The sequence below is a fragment of the Tachypleus tridentatus genome, chromosome 12 (genome assembly GCF_004210375.1).
Source record: "Tachypleus tridentatus isolate NWPU-2018 chromosome 12, ASM421037v1, whole genome shotgun sequence".
Taxonomy (NCBI): Eukaryota; Metazoa; Arthropoda; class Merostomata; order Xiphosura; family Limulidae; genus Tachypleus; species Tachypleus tridentatus.
The window spans coordinates 67,360,852-67,381,299 of NC_134836.1; the positions used below are offsets into that span (position 1 = coordinate 67,360,852).

General features: G+C 34.1%; 1 protein-coding gene across 1 annotated transcript in view; it reads right to left on the reverse strand.

Moving 5' to 3' along the window:
- LOC143233463 (RNA-binding protein 24-like) overlaps positions 1-20,448 on the reverse strand; it is a 115,715-nt gene that overhangs the window by 51,872 nt on the left and 43,395 nt on the right. Inside the window, exon 3 of the mRNA XM_076469718.1 lies at positions 16,840-16,894. Within this exon, the coding sequence (XP_076325833.1) occupies positions 16,840-16,894 (55 nt within the window). The remainder of the gene's footprint in view (positions 1-16,839; positions 16,895-20,448) is intronic.

Here is a 20,448-nt window from a genome sequence, read left to right on the forward strand (position 1 = left end):
GTGTAAGACTAGAGGAAAGGCAACTAGTCATCACCACCCACCGCCAACTGTTGGGCTACTCTTTTACCAACGACTAGTGGGATTGACCGTCACATTATAACGGCTGGGAGGGCGAGCATGTTTGGCGCGACTCGGGCGCGAACCCGCGACCCTCAGATTACGAAGCGCACGCCTTAACGCGCTAGGCCATGCCAGGCCAACTCCTCAGATATTAACAACAATAAATTTTATATGCAATTATTCTGCTTGAAACTGGCGGAATGATGGACAGAGAAGTGGATGCGATAGTGGAGCCTCAGATTATGTTGTATGGAGGAAAACTGAATGAACCTAAAGAGAATGTAAACAGCTGTGTTTCTTGTAAGAACACGAAATTATTTCATGGTAAATCTTAACCTCATCCGATATTACTATTGTTTGTTTGTTTGTGTCTTGTAACAGCTAAGGAAAAATAATATTTGGGGAATAAAACGTAGAAACAAAATTTATTCCAAAATACTAGGATCGGTAGTAATAAAAGGTAGACGAATAAAATGAGAAATAATGAGTTTTATGACAATAATAGGTCGAAATAATATAAAAATGACAAAACTGAAGTTCATATAAAGTGAAAGAACAAACTTCTTTTCAATAGGATGTCGGCATAGAAGTAAATAAAAACTGAACGGTTGTCTTTCAGAGGATTGAGTACGAGATATTAAAACTATTTTGGAGTCTCACCATATCTTTACGTTCCATGTTACAAAGTTTCGGCTATGATCTTTCTGACGACCGTGCATTGCAAAAAGCACTCCTTCCTGTAATAGTTCCATAATGCATCTCGAGTGTGAGGATAATGAAGCTGGGGCAGGACCTCTTTATAGATGGTTCCGGGTTTCTAGTCGACAAGTCGTTCTTTTTTTTCAATAAGATTATGTACAAGGGATGCCAATGCTTTAGAAATTTTAATTTTGTGAACTGAACACACATTTATGATCTGAATAATTGCGTCGAAATATTTGTCACATATCATTCATCAAAGCGATCAGTTTTCGGTGGCTTGTGCTATCTACGTATCGCCAACCAACGTGAAAAGGTAGTTCTGACATATGCCTTTCAGCTGGTTGGATACAGCGGTTATCATATGACTTCCTGATTTCATATTCAAAATTATTATAATATAACGCTCTCAACTACACATTCTTTTATATTTATTTTATACATCAACATGAGAAACTTTTAGAAAATATTTAATAACAGAAATAAATATAGAGAGACGTTGACACCGAATTTTACGATGGACGAAAAATCGTGTTCAGGACAACCATTAAAAAAGATTGGTTTGAATTTCACGCAAGCCTACACACTAGGGCTATCTGCGCTAATCGTCCCTAATTTAGTAGTGTAAGATTAGAGGGAAAGCAGCTAGTCAACACCACCCACTGCCAACTCTGGGGAGTATTGTTTTTAACCAACGGACAGTAGGATTAATAATTGATTATAGCCTTCCCCACGTCTGAAAGGGCAAGCATGTTTGGTGCGACGGGGATTCAAACCCACGACGCTCAGATTAGAAGTCGAATGCCTTAACCACCTGACCATGCCGGATCTGAACGAAACAAAGTGCCTTATATAAACTTTTAAAATATTCTAAACTCTGAGAATGTCTCAGTTTTGGAATTTATGCATTTACCCCAATGGGTACGTTGTTCAGAAATTATTACTAAATACATACTTAATGGGACCGGCATGGCCAGGTGGATTAAGGCGTTCAAATCGTAATTTGAGGGTCGTGGGTTCGAATTCCCGTCGCACCAAATATGTTCGTCCTTTCAGCCGTGGGTGCGTTGTAAATTTTCGGTCAATCCCACTATCCGTTGTGGGTGGTGATGACTAGCTGTCTTCCCTCTAGTCTCACACTGCTAAATTAGGGACGGCTCGCGCAGATAGCCCTCGAGTAGCTTTGCGCGAAGTTCAAAAACAAACGAAATAATCAATACATTTAATTTGAGCATGATATATGTATATGTGCGTGTTTTTCTTAGAGCAAATCCACATGGAGCTATCTGCTGTGTCCACCGAGGGGAATCGAACCCTCTGTTTTAGCGTCGTAACTCCGCAGACTTACTCCCAGCGAAGGATAACCATGATATAGCGATAAATTCACAAAACCATACTTTAACGGTTCAGACAGTTTTTTTCTAGTTTATCAACAAAGTAGCATGTAATTCCGATTACAGATATTAAAATGCACTAGGAACAGCCACATACACGCTCAGAATTTTTGTCATCTAAATCTAAAACAGCAAATCGTCGCTTATGAACAATTTACAAATAAAACATAATTACAGGGAAAAGATGGGGTACAAAATGTGTGAAAGAATGACACACAGCGATAGCAATACATGCTTTTGTTTGTTTTTTTGGAATTTCGCGCAAAGCTATAAGAGGGCTATCTGCGCTAGCCGTCCTTAATTTAGCAGTGCAAAACAGCTAGTCATGACCACTCACAGCCAACTCTTGGGCTACTCTTTCACCAACGAATACTGGTATTGACAGCCACATTATAACGCTCCCACGGCTGAAAGAGTGAGAATATTCGGTGCACTGGGATTCAAACCCGAGACCCTCGGATTACGAGTCGAACGCCTTAACCCACCTGGCCTTGCCGGGCCGATAAAGATACATCGTGTCATATTAAACCACTAAACGCAAGCCTGATCGCGAAATATACTACTACTAATAATAAACATAGCAGCTGAACCCATAAAAGTCAGATCGAGAAACTGGCATTTTCACTCTGCAGCTGGTTATGAGAAAATAAATTGTTGCAGTGAAAGAGAAAAGAACAAGAAAAAAATCAAAGAAAATAACAACTCACGAGAAACGAATAAACTGGTGGTGATAAGTAGAACTATTCTCCTGAAATTATAATTTCAGCTTCTATAATAATCACACACTTATATTAAATGCATTATGAAGCCCAAAAGGACTATATAAAAATGACTGCAATCAGAAAACAAAAATTTACATATTTAAATGTAGCATACCATTTATTTTTCTTGTTATTGATGTTAGTAATCATGAACTCAAGGAAAGGCAGCTAGTCAGCAACGCCCACCGCAAACTCTCGGGCTACGCTTTTACCAATGAATAATAGGACACAGCATCGCACTATGACACTCCTATTGTTGAAAGGATGTCCATGTGAGGTGATGGAGGTCTGAACCCGCGACCCGACTATTGCGAGTTGAGCGCCCTTACTACTAGCCATGATACGTCTCTTTTATTTTGGAGATTATGAGGTTCTTTTCCATAAACTTGGTTTTTAATGAATTTTGTACTTCACAGTAATGTACTTTTAAACAAACCTGTAATTCAAAAATATTCTTGTATTGTATAATAGTTATTTTGAAATAAACCTATGCTTCAACGAAATACATGTATTGTACAATAGTTTATTTTCAAATAACTTAAGCATAACAGGGATTGGTTTTTAATAATATTTCTTCATACATTTTATGAAAGTTTATTTTCTTATGCACTTGTTCTTTGGGAAAACATTTGCATAATGCGGCAAACTATATTTTTATTAGCAGGCACGAACCTCTGGATACACTTATGTTTCGAAAACGTATATTTTCTTACAATATTTGTTTCTTGAAATTCGCGCAAAAGTATTTGAGAATTATCTGTGTTGACCATTCGTCACTTAGATATGATAGAATAGAGGGAAGCCAACTATTCAACATCGCCAACTCTTACACTATTTTCTACCAACGAAAAGTGGGATTGACTGCCATATAACGTCACCAAGGCTGAAAGGACAAACATATTCGATGACGACATTCGAACCTACAACCCGCACTTGATACTAAAAATTAGATTGTGTTTGGCCGTTCTGATAAATGTTATAGTGTTTTGTGATGAACACTAGTTTCACACAACTCCGCATTTCGAAGAAATACTTTGACAGAAAAATACAATTAAAGAGAGTAAAGTCAGCTCACAAATATATATTACTTATGGATATCTTTATATAATCACAGTCAGGCATACCAGCAACCAGTAAAGTCAGCTCATAAATATATATTATTTATGGATATCTTTATACAATCACAGTCAGGTATACCAGCAACCAGTAAAGTCAGCTCAATATATTACTTATGGATATTTTTATATAATCACAGTCAGGCATACCAGCAACCAGTAAAGTCAGCTCATAAATATATATTATTTATGGATATTTTTATACAATCACAGTCAGGTATACCAGCAACCAGTAAAGTCAGCTCAATATATTACTTATGGATATTTTTATACAATTACAGTCAGGCATACCAGCAACCAGTAAAGTCAGTTCATCAATATACATTACTTATGGATGTTTTTTATATAATTAAAGTCAGACATATCAGCAAGAAACATGTTCATTGTATCGATTTACATTGCTTATGGATATTTCTGTAATGTATGTCCGTATTTTACTTTTCCAACTGATGTTAGGACTATGATTTATATAAGCCTAAGAACATTTGTAATAATAGTAGTTGTTTACGAAAGATTTTGAGTAGAAAATGGCTTGACTTTGTTTGGATTATTTTGTATTTGACATGTAGCAGGCACAACAAAACAGTTAATTTTATTAATATGTTACAAGGTTATTATTCAATGTTGTACATTCCCAACATAAGCCCCATTGTTTTGTTCGTAATTAGTCCACGTCATATAATTTGAAGTACCCGTTCATCAACTACCATCCTATCATATTCATTACCACCTCATAACACATCGTAATTTACGTTTTTAATCACACGCTTATTGTTAGGTTTATTATTAACACAGGCAATATTCTGACATCACTATCTATGGCATGCCAATGTTATATTTAAATTCAAACACTATATCTTCCATTTGTATCGCATGCTGATCTGTAGTGAACATTACTAACTAACGCAGTGTTTGAAAACTTTTGTTATTCATCACTACTTGTTACACAACCATTACATCTTTGATAACTATAACTCCTGCTCGTTCTCACAGCATCTTAGAATCATATTAAACTTTATTAAAAACATTATTAGTATCACGTACTCTTACTCCACTGCTTTGCACAATTTTAGTGTTTCATTGTACGTTTTACCACCTTTAGGTAAATTCCTCTGTTTTCTAGTCACTAAATAGTATCGGTAATGTTCTGCTCAGTATTTTAATTAATGCTAAAGTTCGTTCATAAACAGTGGTTAGTAGTTTTAATAGTATGATTATCGCTATTTTAAATGTTTCTAAATCTCGTTTCTAACAGAACTATTGGTATTGTTCTAGTCAGTAGTTTGACTGATAGTTAACTTATTTCCTAAAATAAAAAATCGGCTATGATATAGTTAGCACTCTCTTCATTTCATAGTTCGATTAGTCACACTTGTGATGTTATAACGAGTGTTCAAGATAATCTTAACTTTTTATTTTGAAAAGTAATTGTTCTAGTGTTGCAACGTCGCTCCTAATTAATTCTTAAATTGTCTATAGAATTTTTATTATTGATCTACACAATTTTGTTTGTTTGTTTGTTTTGGAATTTCGCACAAAGCTACTCGAGGACTATCTGTGCTAGCCGTCCCTAATTTAGTAGTGTAAGACTAGAGGGAAGGCAGCTAGTCATCACCACCCACCGCCAACTCTTGGGCTACTCTTTTACCAACGAATAGTGGGATTGACCGTCACATAATAACGCCCCCACGGCTGGAAGGGCGAGCATGTTTGGCGCGACTCGGGGGCGAACCCGCGACCCTCAGATTACGAAGCGCACGCCTTAACGCGCTAGACCATGCCAGGCCATATCTACACAATTTTAAATGTCTATATCTACCAGCAGTTTAAGTACCGAATATTTTTCTTTTAAATACAGAACACAAAACTAAATGGACCAGAAACTCGACTTTTCCGCTATATACGTAATTGCAGAATCAAAATACGGCTTTATTCAAGAACGACCTTGTTTGATAAAGTAAATATTGGTGGGAATTAAAATGGTTATGTTCTGTTTATGTATTAGTTTTCTATCATTGTAGATCTGTGGACATTAGGAAGGGTTGTCTGCCTGTTCGTTCAACGTAAAATGAACTTTATCTCTAGTAATATCTCAGATTCGTGTTCTGGCTTCTTAATTCAAATAATTCATGTTTGTTCTAGACAAGTAATTTTTTTTTTACAGGATGGCATTATTCAAATAACTAAACAAAGAACTTGTAATGTTACAGCCTGACAGAGACTGTTACAGGTAGGTACCATCACTGGTTTACATTGTTTAGATAATCTCTGTAAACAGTTCCCGTGCATGTTAATATTTCTCCAGTATTCTCCCGTAACTTGAATTTGAGACATTTGATGTGTAGGTTTGGTTATCATTTTTAACATAGCGGCTCAAAGTATGGCCTGAACTGTTTTATTTTTTCAAGTACAAACCTTTATTTCATAGCTTCGTCATCTCTTGACCGACTTGAGACCTAATTACAGTTATGGACTCAGAAAGTCAAACTCCTTCGATTGATGTATTTGACCATGACCAAGGTTTCATGGATTAATTTCCTCTGATTCTGCCTAAAAGAATTTCAGGTGCCGCGGCTACTGATGATTCTTTCTATTTTTATAACTAGAACCCACACAGGGCTTGTTCTGTCTATCTACCAATAATCAAAAAACACTCTCAGTTACGTACGTTTCTCACACCATCACAAAAACCTTAAACCATTCATTGTTTCCTTTACTTTCCTAATTTAAGCAATCCTTTGAAATTAAATCAAAAAATAAATAGTCATGTCCGCTTTGAAGAATTTACAATATCCTATTGATTTAATCGTAAACGCTCATTTAAATGCCGTAAGATTTTTCTGAAAAACTAATCAACAAATGAAAACAAGAATCGCTACTTTACTTTCACTACAGCGTAAAATGTTAACCCATAGATTTAATTTAAAAAAAAAATGGTTTGGCTTGAATTAGGCGCAAAGTTACACGAGGGTTATCTGCGTTAACCATCCCTAAATTTAGCGGTGTAAGACTACAGGGAAGGCAGTTGGTCATCACTATCTACCGCCAACTCTTAAGCTACTCTTTTAAGAACGAATAGTGGGATTAACCGTTACATTATAACGTTCTCACAGCTGAAAGGGCAAACATGTTTGGTGCGACAGGGATTCAAACCCGCGATCCTCGGATTACGAGTCAAGTGCCTTAACTACGTGGCCAAACAAGAAAAATGGTTTTCTTTCACTTATGAGCGTTTTAGTACTATTAAAAACTAACTTCTGTATTGGTTCATGCCAATCAAGTGAAAAATTTTAGTTTGGTAAAACAGGAAAAAAAAATCTGAAAACAATAATAACAAAATACAAGATGGACATTAAAAACCAAAATACAAATAGTACAATACTTCTCCATACAAAGCACCCTGATCACCATATGAACAGGAAAATAGCCAAAATTATATATAAAAACCAAAATTACATAAAACGAAGAATTGTTGGAAGTTGTATCATTAAAAGTGTACTAAAGTTGAGCATACTAAAGGCCTCTTCCAGTTGAACTGTTTCTAACCATGTGTGTCCTGTACGGAATTTTGCAATGAGGAATTATCTAATCTGTGAGGGCAAGTTTCTTTTCAGAAGACAGAAAAGTTAACATGAATGTATCGAAACTTGTTTCTTACTATTTATACTAATATTTTGTTTCAAACTATTGATGTCATTTACTTGTTTCTGAAAAAGCATACATATTCTATCATCATCATCTTCATGTGCATCTTTGTTGAGAAATCTGGCTGTGAAAGACCTTCACTTCTGTCTGTTCTTTGATTTTCTCATCAGGTCTCATATTTCGTTATCTCAGTACACTCTTTAATGTTTGTTATTCACTCTATACGTGGTCTTCTCCCTATATCTTTTGACTATTCTATCTGGCCTTCTAGTAAGACTCGCTGGATGTTGTCTCGTCTCATAATAGTGACTAAAATATGCTACTCTCCTATTCGTAATGGCTGGTACAACATGTATCTTCACATTCACCATACTGAGAAATTATTCATTTATTACTTTGTCTGTCTAGGATACTTTTATGATATCAGGTACACCCATATCTCAAATGCTACCAGTTTGTTAATCAGTGTTTGTATCAAGGTCTATGTTTCACAGCCATATAACAGAGTTAACCATAAGTAGCACTTTACGATTCTCTTCCTTGTTTGTACACTTATTCTCTTTGATGTTAAACTTGTTTTCATACTTCAATTTTTTTCGCTATTCCAGGTTCACATTTTGCATCATCTACTATAGTCTGGCCCACGTATGTGAATTTCTCTAATTATTGTATGTCTTTTTCTTCTATTTTCATCTGAATTTCTGACTTATCAGCATACTCTTTATCTTATTAACATTCATTTTTATCCAATATCTCTTTCCTATGTTATTTATATCGTTAAAAATATCTTGTAAGTTTTATTCTGTTTCAGCCATCAGTGCAGTGTCATCAACATATGTTAACTTGTTTATCACCATGCCACCAATCTTAAAACCTTTATTACTTTCGGTTCTGCAAAAGATGTTTTCTGTGTCAGAAATAAATAAATATGGAGAGAGGACACATCAGTCACGTGCTCCTCTTTCAATTTATATTTTTAGAGATAATCCACCTTTGGTACGTATGAATACTTTTTGGTTCCAACACAGATTTTGTATCAACTTAAATATTTTCCGTCTGTATCCAGACTTTTCAAGGACTCTATCATGTTTTCATTGTTTACCCTGTCGAAAGCTCTTTCATAACCAATGAAGCGCACATTTACATCTTTGCCACTATCAAAGTATCTTTCTGCTATTTTTCTTAAATTAAATATTCCTTCTTTTATTCCTTTTCATGTCATAAATCCAACGTGCGCTTCTCATATCACTTCTTCAATTATTCGTCGACTTCTCTGTTTTATGGCATTCAATGTGACCTTCAATATATGGCTCATTAGGCTTAGTAATCTGAACGATTTGTGACTTTTTGCTTTCGTTGGTATTTTGAAAAATACTGAACCGTTTATTTAAGATTGAATTTTTCCAGAATCGTAAACAAGGCTACACGACTCTGTAATTTTCTTCAGTCCTGCACCGTCTAATGCTTTCAACATTTCTGTAATGATGTCATCATTTCTACTTTGCCGCTTTTCAGATAGCATTTACCTGGCTATGTAAGGTGAGTTAGATTAGGAAGCCCATGAGATACAGAAGTGCTAAACAGCTCTAGTTGTCGGCAAAGGTGACCATGATGACCTCTTGTTTGCTATTAATAAGATTAACAGACGCGCCAGTAGTTAGTACAAACACTGACTGCTTAATAACAAACTTAAAGGGGAGGACATCCCCTGCTTTTGAAGTGGGATGAATAGTATGAACTGTGTTTTGTGAAGGTCATTCGATTATTACAAATTTAAAATTGTTTGTTAACCAGTCTTACTTTTTCTCATCTAACAAGCAGAGCTCTATTCAAATATATCTTCGTGATATTAGACGATAATTGCTCAGTTATCACAGAGTTAGAACAGCTAGTATTATGTCCTGTATTACTCTCCATGTAATCAGCTTATATGATTAAGGAAGTTTGTTAGAAGTTCGAACGCTCAGTTTAAAGGGTGATCTGTCCTTTGCTTCCCGAGGTTAAATGTTTGATTTCTCATACCAATCGCTCTCTATCGAGCTGTGTATGGAAATTTATGGAACAGACCCTGCAGTACTTGCTATATTCTGCCCAGTATACTTAAGTTTTCATAAATACTTTTATGCAATAAAGGAGTTCCGTTTTTTTTTTTTTTCAAAATCTGTTATGAAGTGGTGTATTTGTTTTTAAGTTTTGCTGGACTTGCTTGTATTTATTTATTTTTTTGTGAAGCCAAATACAGCAAGTGGATTCATTTTTAAATTGTATTAAAATATATTAGATTGGTACTAATATTGGAGCATGTCTAGGAAAGTAAAATAGTATTTTTTTCATTTTCAATACAAATTCTATGTAGTGTAGGTTGAGGTGAGTGTGTATGCACGAGAACTCTGGCACGGATATCAATCTAGGCCAAAAAATCATTGCTGAAATATCTTGGTTTGGCTGAACTTAACTGGTTATTACTTATTTTGTGATGGTGAAAAAACTTGTAGAGTCTAACGATTTTTAAATGGAGTTATGACTTCGTAGCTATCGAGACATAGTGAGTAAAAGGGGCCAGTGTAAGTTGCCAACGATCTGTCTGCAGCTGTTAGTATGTGTGACGATGTGCAATGTTGAGATATATGTATAAGGCACTATACACGTATAAAGAAAATATAAGTGTGTGTTAGATATGTATGAATATTACACAAAACCATTTACGAGTGTTGTGAATCGATTCCACTGAGAGTACAACTATCAAGCAAGATATGAAGAAAACAACTGTCGTTACTGACATATAAATCAATACATGTGATATATTCATAAACCCCTATGCCAAAATACTTTAGTTTTGGTATGGGAATATTACACACATTGAAGATTTTCTTAAAAGAAATCAATGTGGTCATACTACACTTGGAATAAAATACAGCTTGACCTGAAGTTTTCGCTAGTAATTAATAATTTGATTGAACCGAGACTGAAGAATTTGTAAGTAGATGAAATTACCTGTAGACAGTTTGATTCACAACCAACAAGTTGTATTATAACAAATATAAATTTGTTGCAACCAGTGATTTATTAGATCATGACTGTATATTTTCTATCATGCAGACTGGAGTATTTTGAGTAATTGCAACTGTTTTGAATTTTGCGCAAAGCTACTCGAGGGCTATCTGCGCTAGCCGTCCCTAATTTAGCAGTGTAAGACTAGAGGGAAGATAGCTAGTCATCCCCACCCACCGCCAACTCTTGGGCTACTCTTTTATCAACGAATAGTGGGATTGACCGTAACTTTATAACGCCTCCACGGCTGAAAGGGCGAGCATGTTTGGTGTGAGGGAGATGCGAACCTGCAACCCTCAGATTAACGCACGCCTTAACCCACCTGGCTATGCAGGGCCCGGTATTTTGAGAACGCACAGTTTTACTGTATATTTCCTTAACATTATTTCAGTATAAGGTGTAGTTGAAATTCACGATTTGATGTACATCTACAGGCAACAAGAATATCCGAGCGGTACTGCTTTAGATATTTTTGTAATTGTACTACAATTTTATGTGAAAGAATTTTGATCTGATAGGAAATGAGATGTTGGTATTAATTAATTTCCATGGTCAGAAGAGACTGAGATTGCAGTAACCACTCTGTTTTGGTTTCTTCTATAGGAACCAGAGATTGTTGTCTCTCTTCTCGCCACCCCCACTAGCACAGCGGCATGTCTCCGGATTTACAACGCTAAAATCAGAGATTCGAGTCCCCTCGGTGGGCTCAGTAAGATAACCCGATGTGGCTTTGCTATAAGAAAACACACACTCTGTTCTCATTTATTTTTCAACTGGATCCGGAATTCGTTTGCATAACAGCCAGACAGTAGTGAATAGAATTTGGTTGGGATAAGGGTAGCTGTGAGCTTTTGTCATGGCAATACCGACAGTGGAGGACATACCTGAAGGTATTTTAAATACTAAACTCAATGATTGATTATCGTTCTGAATGTGTATTTAGGAAACAGTATCACTATTTTCGAAACTACTTTTTTGAATTGTTGAAATGCTTTATTCTGTTCGTGGCAGAAAATCGCAGCTGCTTCTGAATACAAAGTGGTTACAAGTATTGATTAGGTATGTTAGAAACACACCTTTGAAACAGTCTTAGTAATAATTTTGATAACGGTAAATGGCGTGACTGTTTCAAAGGTATATTTGTAACATTCATAATCGATACTCGTAACGACTCAATTTTGAAACCCGAAATTAATAAACTTAGTGGGTAATTTATAGCGTCAAACAGTACTAACTATGGCATACTTTGCTATTCTCGTACCTAACCTTTATTATTGTTGCTGAGAAAGTCCTGTATAATTGACACATTTATTTCTTTAGATGTCTGACAATAAGAGGCTTGTTACTACCAATAACTGACTTATAGAATGCAAGGTTTTTAATTTTTGTCACTTTTCAACAAGAGTTGTTTCTGTTATTTAACGAGATAATATCTTTCAACTATTCGTAAGATCTCCTCATATTTTCATGTTAAAAGGAAAATTTATCAGTTGCTTATCAAAGTATTTTCCATTGTGGTGAAAGTCTATTATTATCTTTTGCAGAAAGGTAATTTTTGTAAACTGAAAGAGGTTGACCCCAAGTTTTCAAAAGTATTTTTTTAACATTACAAGAATGATTAGAGTGAATTAATAGTAACTCAATAACTCATACCTACTGCTACTCTATCATTTGTACTAATAACCAATGTTGTGTTTATAGAATTAAAAATCATTATTTCCCTTACCATTCTTTTGTCTGTTATGCTCATGGATTGGTATTCTGTTAAACGTTTAGACTTAATTAATATCCCAACATTTGGTTTAAACTATTAACATGCAGCTATCCCTTATAAAAAAAATGGCTGATTATGCAAAATTAAGTTTCATAGGTCTGTATTGTGGACTTAATACCAGTATGTTGGACATATTTTTAATAATTTATGATAACTGATTTTTTGTTATAAAATAAAACATATCTTATGCATATGGATTTATTCAAAGAAAAGATTTATTTTAAGAGTACGTGGGTTTTTTTCTTTTTCTTCTTTATTATGATTATTAATGTCTTCTGGAACTTCCTATTCGATCATTGTTCTCAAAATACTAGTTGAGATATCTCTTTAATAGGTAAGCAAAGATATATATATATATGTATGTATATATTGGTAAACGTTTTCTTTATAGATTGGGTATAGTTTATATTTTTTGCCTAGCTGAAAGAGTATTTATAATATTAACTATCTGTTTTGGTTGAAATACTTCAAAGAACGTGGTAATACCACTCTGTTTTGTAATTACACGTGTTGCTTCTATTCAAATATTCTACATTATCAGCGATGTCTATAAAACCCACTTGTAGAGAAAAATATCTGTTAAAAACAAGCCGTTTTTAGATATATATTTATTCTACATCGTGTTTTGTTCATAATGGCGGTAGGTAACCAGTATTGTATTACTGACGCTTTAAATTTATGTTTGTTATTTCTTTATTTACATTTCAGCCCCCCACTGGTACAGCAGTATTTCTGAGGACTAACACTAGAAACCAGGTTTTGATACCGATGGTGGGCACAGCTCTGATAGCTTATTGTGTAGCTTTGTGCTTAATTTCAAACAACATCAATTTCTTATGTTTCTCTTCTAACTTAATATTTCTTTACGTTTATTATTCTCAAAACAGCATATATTTTTCTGATCTAGTTATCTATCTAAAATAGAAATAAGACTTATTTCACTAATTTGTCTCAAGTTCGTGAACGATCAGACATAAGTTGTATACCCTTCACATTTAAGAGCACTGTTTGAGTATAGTAGTGTTTAATGAGTATTGTTTCGTGGCTTACCACACCTACAGTTCTGAGTTTACGTCAGGTAATTCAACTATTCAACCAACAACGCATACCCAGCAGTACTATGTAACTCCTCTTTAATTTGCGTAAAATACATATTTCAGTCGTCTTGTAGTTATACCTTATAATTTATTAACTGGTAGTTGGGAAAGTGGACCTTGGTTACATGACAAGCTCAGAAACAGCCTGCTGAAGGGAATCAAGAAAATAAAAACACATGGGAGAGCACGTATTGACTCCTGTAGTAATAGGAGAACATGTATTGACTCCTGTAATAATGGGAGAACACACATTGACTCCTGTAGTAATAGGAGAACACGTATTGACTCCTGTAATAATGGGATAACACGTATTGACTCCTGTAGTAATAGGAGAACATGTATTGACTCCTGTAATAATGGGAGAACACGTATTGACTCCTGTAATAATGGGAGAACACGTATTGACTCCTGTAATAATGGGAGAACACGTATTGATTCCTGTAATAATGGGAGAACACGTACTGACTCCTGTAATATTATTTATCCCATTCTTTTGGCAGTTGTAGTCAATAAAAGCTATTTAATTTCGGGGTGAAATAAATATGTATACAGTTTGTACGAGATCTGCAACACTGCTTATGTGTATAAGTAACAACTCATCATGTACTAATAATATGGAATAACAATACCTTTTGTGTGTAAATATCTTGAAGAGTTAAATGAAAGAAACATTGCCGATTACTTATAAATAATGTATCGATTGAGATGTATTATAAGGCGCTAGTATTCCACCTTACGTCTTATGTCCATCATAAAACAACTTAAACTAATATCACTTACATATTTAGAGCATAATCTATTTTATATACATATATATAGAAACATAATTACCTGAAATAAATGGAAATTAAGTTATTTACTGCTTTATTTGCTAGTGATATAAAGTCAAGAAACACTATTAATCTAAATGTTTCTATTGTAGTCTGTTAAAAACACTGTTTACCAAAATGTTTCTATTGTAGTCCGTTAGAAACACTCTTAACCTATGTTTTCTATTGTAGTCCGTTAACAACATTGTTAACCTATGTTTTCTATTGTAGTCCGTTAGAAACACTGTTTACCTAAATGTTTCTATTGTAGTCCGTTAGAAACACTGTTAACCTATGTTTTCTATTGTAATCCGTTAAAAACACTGTTAACCTATGTTTTATATTGTAGTCCGTTAGAAACACTGTTAACCTATGTTTTCTATTGTAGTCCGTTAGAAACACTGTTAACCTAAATGTTTCTATTGTAGTCCGTTAGAAACACTGTTTACCTAAATGTTTCTATTGTAGTCCGTTAGAAACACTGTTAACCTATGTTTTCTATTGTAGTCCGTTAACAACATTGTTAACCTATGTTTTCTATTGTAGTCCGTTAGAAACACTGTTTACCTAAATGTTTCTATTGTAGTCCGTTAGAAACACTGTTAACCTATGTTTTCTATTGTAGTCCGTTAAAACATTGTTAACCTATGTTTTCTATTGTAGTCCGTTAGAAACACTGTTTACCTAAATGTTTCTATTGTAGTCCGTTAGAAACACTGTTTACCTAAATGTTTCTATTGTAGTTCGTTAGAAACACTGTTTACCTAAATGTTTCTATTGTAGTCCGTTAGAAACACTGTTAACCTAAATGTTTCTATTGTAGTCCGTTAGAAACACTGTTTACCTAAATGTTTCTATTGTAGTCCGTTAGAAACACTGTTTACCTAAATGTTTCTATTGTAGTCCGTTAGAAACACTGTTTACCTAAATGTTTCTATTGTAGTCCGTTAGAAACACTGTTAACCTAAATGTTTTTATTGTAGTCTTTAGATTATAAAGTGCAGATGTTTAGTAAAGATGATGACTTATTTATGCCCTCCCTGATTACCAAGTGTTTTAATTTGTTTTATTATTAATATTGGACCTTAATTTCAGAATGAATGTAAGAATAGATAATGATAACTTTATCTGATAGTAAACTGGAATATAAACGTAAACCTCGAGATCACTCATTATACCTAAAAACGTTCTTAGTATTATAGTACGGTCTAAATGTTTATATCATGATATCTTACAGTTGTCACAATCTTCTCTGGTAAACAGCATAGATACCTAAAAGCGTATTTAGTAATACAGAATAAAAAAGTTTAGTAACTACCAAGATAATTCTATTTACAATTTACAGAATGTTAATTGTAATTTATTAAAGACGTCCCAAGTCTCACACTGATCTTATAACTATTTCATTTTCTATCCACTGAGCTCAGTCAGATGGTTGAGATTACATACTACTATCCATACAGCAAATTTCTTTGGAATAGAGACAGTGAGGTCAATATTAAATCATATACCTTAATAACATTTATATAGAACTTCCGATACACGTGAACTTCATCTTCCATATATTAAATACATAAAACCCATGGTGTAGCGGGAGATTAAATGCTATGATTCCTGTTCTTTGGCCATTTCTTCATGAAAACAGTTGTTGATTTCTAGAAGCTTGTGGTTCTTCTTCAGCTTCAAACCATTGATGTATTGATGTGTCTGGAAGCTTGCGGACCACAGTCAACTTCAAATTTCTGTTTAGTATCTTATTAATGGTACCAAGAGATATGCCTAACTTCATTACAGTAACTTTACAATCAGAGGATTCTCTTCCTAATTAAAGTCTTTATTTTACAAATGAGGGTGGTTTCGGAGCTTACTGTTGTTTTTAACGGCACGCTGTATGATATTTTCACATCTACGGAAGTCATTTAAGGATCAGTTCCTCGAGATGTTGTGTATTGTGGCTATAACGGGAAATGACTTCAGAACAAAAAGGGAACTCGAGATGAACTAAATAAATATGTATGCCATCTCGCCAATAGTGGCGCACCTGAGATCTCTGGTGATACGCCACTGCATTGCCGTATGGAAATTGTTTTTATAAAATGAAGTTATCCCTTTGAACTTTTATTTGGTAATTAAACTGAGTTAGAACTGATATGATTATAAAAAGGTAAAAACCAAGATCAGTTATTTGCACAAGATATATATAGATACAATACAACACCCTAGCAGATGCAACAACAATAACAAACTTTCTTGTCTAAAGCGATCTGATGAATAATGATATAAGTTTCTGAAATCGCCTTCCTTATCTATCAATGTATCTGGAACTACAACTAGGTAACATGGTAAATACTACATTATTACAGTTTCGTAACATGATAAGTACTGTGGTATTACAGTTGAGTAATATTATAAATACTATGAGAATATCCCTTACCTAAGCTGACCTGGCAGTACAGCAGGGTAGCTTGCCCTAATCGGCAAGGGAAATCCTAGATACAAAGAAAAACATAATAATAAAATTGTCATGTGTGTTCCGTTATTCCAATTCTATATTATATTGGAAATCAATATAATTTTAATAATAGTCCTTTAAGAAAAGTTTGGATGGTATTTTTATTTAAAACACTTGAAGTGTTAAATTATGGATACAATATTTTCCGTAAGTGAACATTAAGTTTTGATTATATAAGTATACCTACATCGTAAAATACAAAACTGTGTATACCTAGATCCACTTTAATCATGAATGTATACTACGTCCAGTCAAGCTAATAACCGATACAAAAACACTTACCAATACATAACCACTTGAAAATCATGTACTCGAAGTTATTGCGCGTGATTCAGTTTTTTTACGACCGAAAGTTAATTACGTTATAATTGAGGGATTGGAGTGAACGAGGTACAAGTTTTGTATCATAAAAAAAAAGCGACATCTCGTGATACCTGGATCGAAAAATTATTTTAGGCAATGTAACTTTCGGTGGTTTATGTAAAAGTTCATTTGCAAATGAGAATGAACCTTCAGTACAGATACAGCTGTACTGAGTTGTTATGACAATATAAATTTTGGCACAAGATTTCTCGTCTTTATACGAATCATACTAAAATGTTGATACGTGATTGGCCCGCATGGCCAAACGCGTAAGGCGCGCGACTCGTAATCCGAGGGTCGCGGGTTCGCGCCCGCGTCGCGCTAAACATGTTCGTCCTCCCTCGCGTTATAATGTGACGGTCAATCTCTCTTTTGGTTGGTAAAAGAGTAGCCCAAGAGTTGGCGGTGGGTGGTGATGACTAGCTGCCTTCCCTCTAGTCTTACACTGCTAAATTAGGGACGGTTAGCACAGATAGCCCTCGAGTAGCTTTGTGCGAATTTCCAAAAAAACAAAACAAACAGATACGTGATTAACAAATTCAAAAACTATAATAAGTATATAAAAATAAATGTATCCACTTCGGTAGATTAAAAAATGTAAAACACATCAATATACAAATAAACGAGACATACAAATAGATAAAATTAACTATTTCAATACACTAAATACTTAAAATGATACATTACAAAAGTCCGTTTGCAGCTCGATAGTTTCGTATTCTGTAATTTCAGTTAAACAAGCACTCTTTCAAGTTAACATTTGGTATAATTAATCATGTTTAGAGATGCTATGTCTAATGATCAGCTGGAAACTGATAGAAAGTTCATTATTGATTTAAATCGTCAGGTAATAATACAAAATGAATCAAGTTTTTATGAAAAGGAAGCAAAGTTACAGACACCTGAAGCATAAAGAAATTAGCTATTTCTCATTCAGGGTCAGTGGTTCAGGAACACTTGATGGATACAGACTTCTTGTTTCACTTACCACGAAGTATTCACAAGTTAGTTTTTGCAATCTTTAAATAAGGTAGTAGATTAAGGATACCTACCTACTCGTAGCTATGGTGTGCAATATGTGTCATGTGATACGTTCATAAAATCAGATCTGGAATTGAATGTCTCTCTAATACACATACATTTGCAACCGCGTGCACAGTTTTGTCCAGTGCACAACTGTTTGCATTGTGTCACTTAACTCCTTTGTTTTAAAAAAAGTTGTTGTAACAAGTGCTCTTTTACTATAAAATCGAAAATTTTCGCTTATTTTTTGGGCTACAAGGTTTGAAGGAAGTCGGTGAATTTTACTTGAAAAGCATATAATAATAAATCAAGCATGTTTAATTTTATTATAAGATTTACACTTTAAGAATCACTAGCGAAGGTTACTACGCCATGAAATGCGTTCATTTTTTTTGTTAGCTCTTTAGTGGTTGGCGAAACAGCTTGCGTGTGCGTAAATCGTCCGAACATGGACAGTAGTAGAAAGAGCGACAATTGAAATCGTTATAAAACTTGTAAAAATGAGAAAATTAATAAAAATTGGTTTTTGAATAATTTTGGTTTATGATAAAGAACTCCTGAACGTTTCATACGATTAGAAATCGAGATGTAAAATTTTCATCTCGGAGAAACAGGCGTACAAACGAAAAGCCGTCTTTTAATAATAGCTTCAGTTATTTTATCTGACAACTGTATTGTTAACATTGGTTATAGCGTAAAGTGCCGCAATTCCGAAACAAATGAAATATATTTTTTACCTCAGACAATCACAGTTGTGTAGCTAACTATATACATAATCTAAACTTATAAAGAAAATTGAAAATTGGAATCATAAAAGGAATTATACATATCAGTTGAGCTTTTCATTGGTACTGTTAGCATGTTAAAGAAGCTAAAAACAATATACATGATTGCATGTTATTTTATCATTATGTTCTGTCTCTTTCAATACCTGAACATAGACACTAAATATGAGTTATTAAGTATTTTCTAGAATAACTAATTTTACTTATAATTCAGCTTATAATTCATGTATAACATGAATTTCTAATTTTACTTATAATTCAGCTCGTCTTCTAATCCAACGTGTTTCAACATTTTTTGATACCAGACATCGGCTCCCTGCCTATATAAATTGTCGTGGATCAACAAAAATAATAAGTAAAATGCAGGTATAAGGAAAATCCATTAAGATTTACGTATGAATATTCTATTTTGTGATGCCTCACAGACTAGCAGGATGGTTTTAACGGATTGTTTCCGGTTCACAGATTGGTGGTTGGGAAATATTATGTAAAGTTTTAACGAATAATGAATACTTCATGCAGTTCAGTTTGGTCGTCTCGGATAATTTATTTGAAGTGACTTAACTTATAATATTCGTTTGAATAAATATCGAAAGAATAATAATAAATATTCATGAAAATGTAAATACTTTTGTTTCGTAAAATTAATGTAATAAATAGAGATGACAAATTGATTTAATGGGTTTATACTAACGGATCTGGTGGTTAGGATGCTCGACTCTTAATACGTTCGTCTTTTTAGCCGAAGGGCGTTATGATGTTACAGTCAATCCCACTAATCTTTGGTAAAAGAGTTGCCCAAAACCAGCTGCCTTCCCTATAGTTTTAAATTACTGACGGCTGTCACAGATAGTCCTCGTGTAGATTTGTTCGAAATTCCTAACAAAACAAATTATTATAGCGTTAACCAATTCAATGTTTAACAGTTAGAGATATTTAATAGGTTCATTCTGATATAAAGAGACTCAATGCGCAATGGTTAATGCTATTTAATAACTTCAGTCTGACCTAAACTGACTAAGAGTTTAGTAGTTAGTGCTAATCAATATGTTCCGACTGATGAGTCATTTCATATATAATATTAGATTCAGACTAATCTAAGCCGATTTATAGCAAGTTATAGAAGTCCACAAAACATCTGCGGTCATATGAGTATCTTTAGTGTAACAGTACTTATGTACGTACAGAATTTCTAAAATAATGTAAAATAATTCGAAATTTGTAACTCCACTTGTTTTAGGCCTAGCATTAGAAAGCCCTTTATTAAGTACAGCCAATATTCGACAAAGAGAAAGATTAACACTTTAACTTATGTACATTTTTTCTTCAATTCAAATTCAACCAAAGTTTCTGTGTTTTG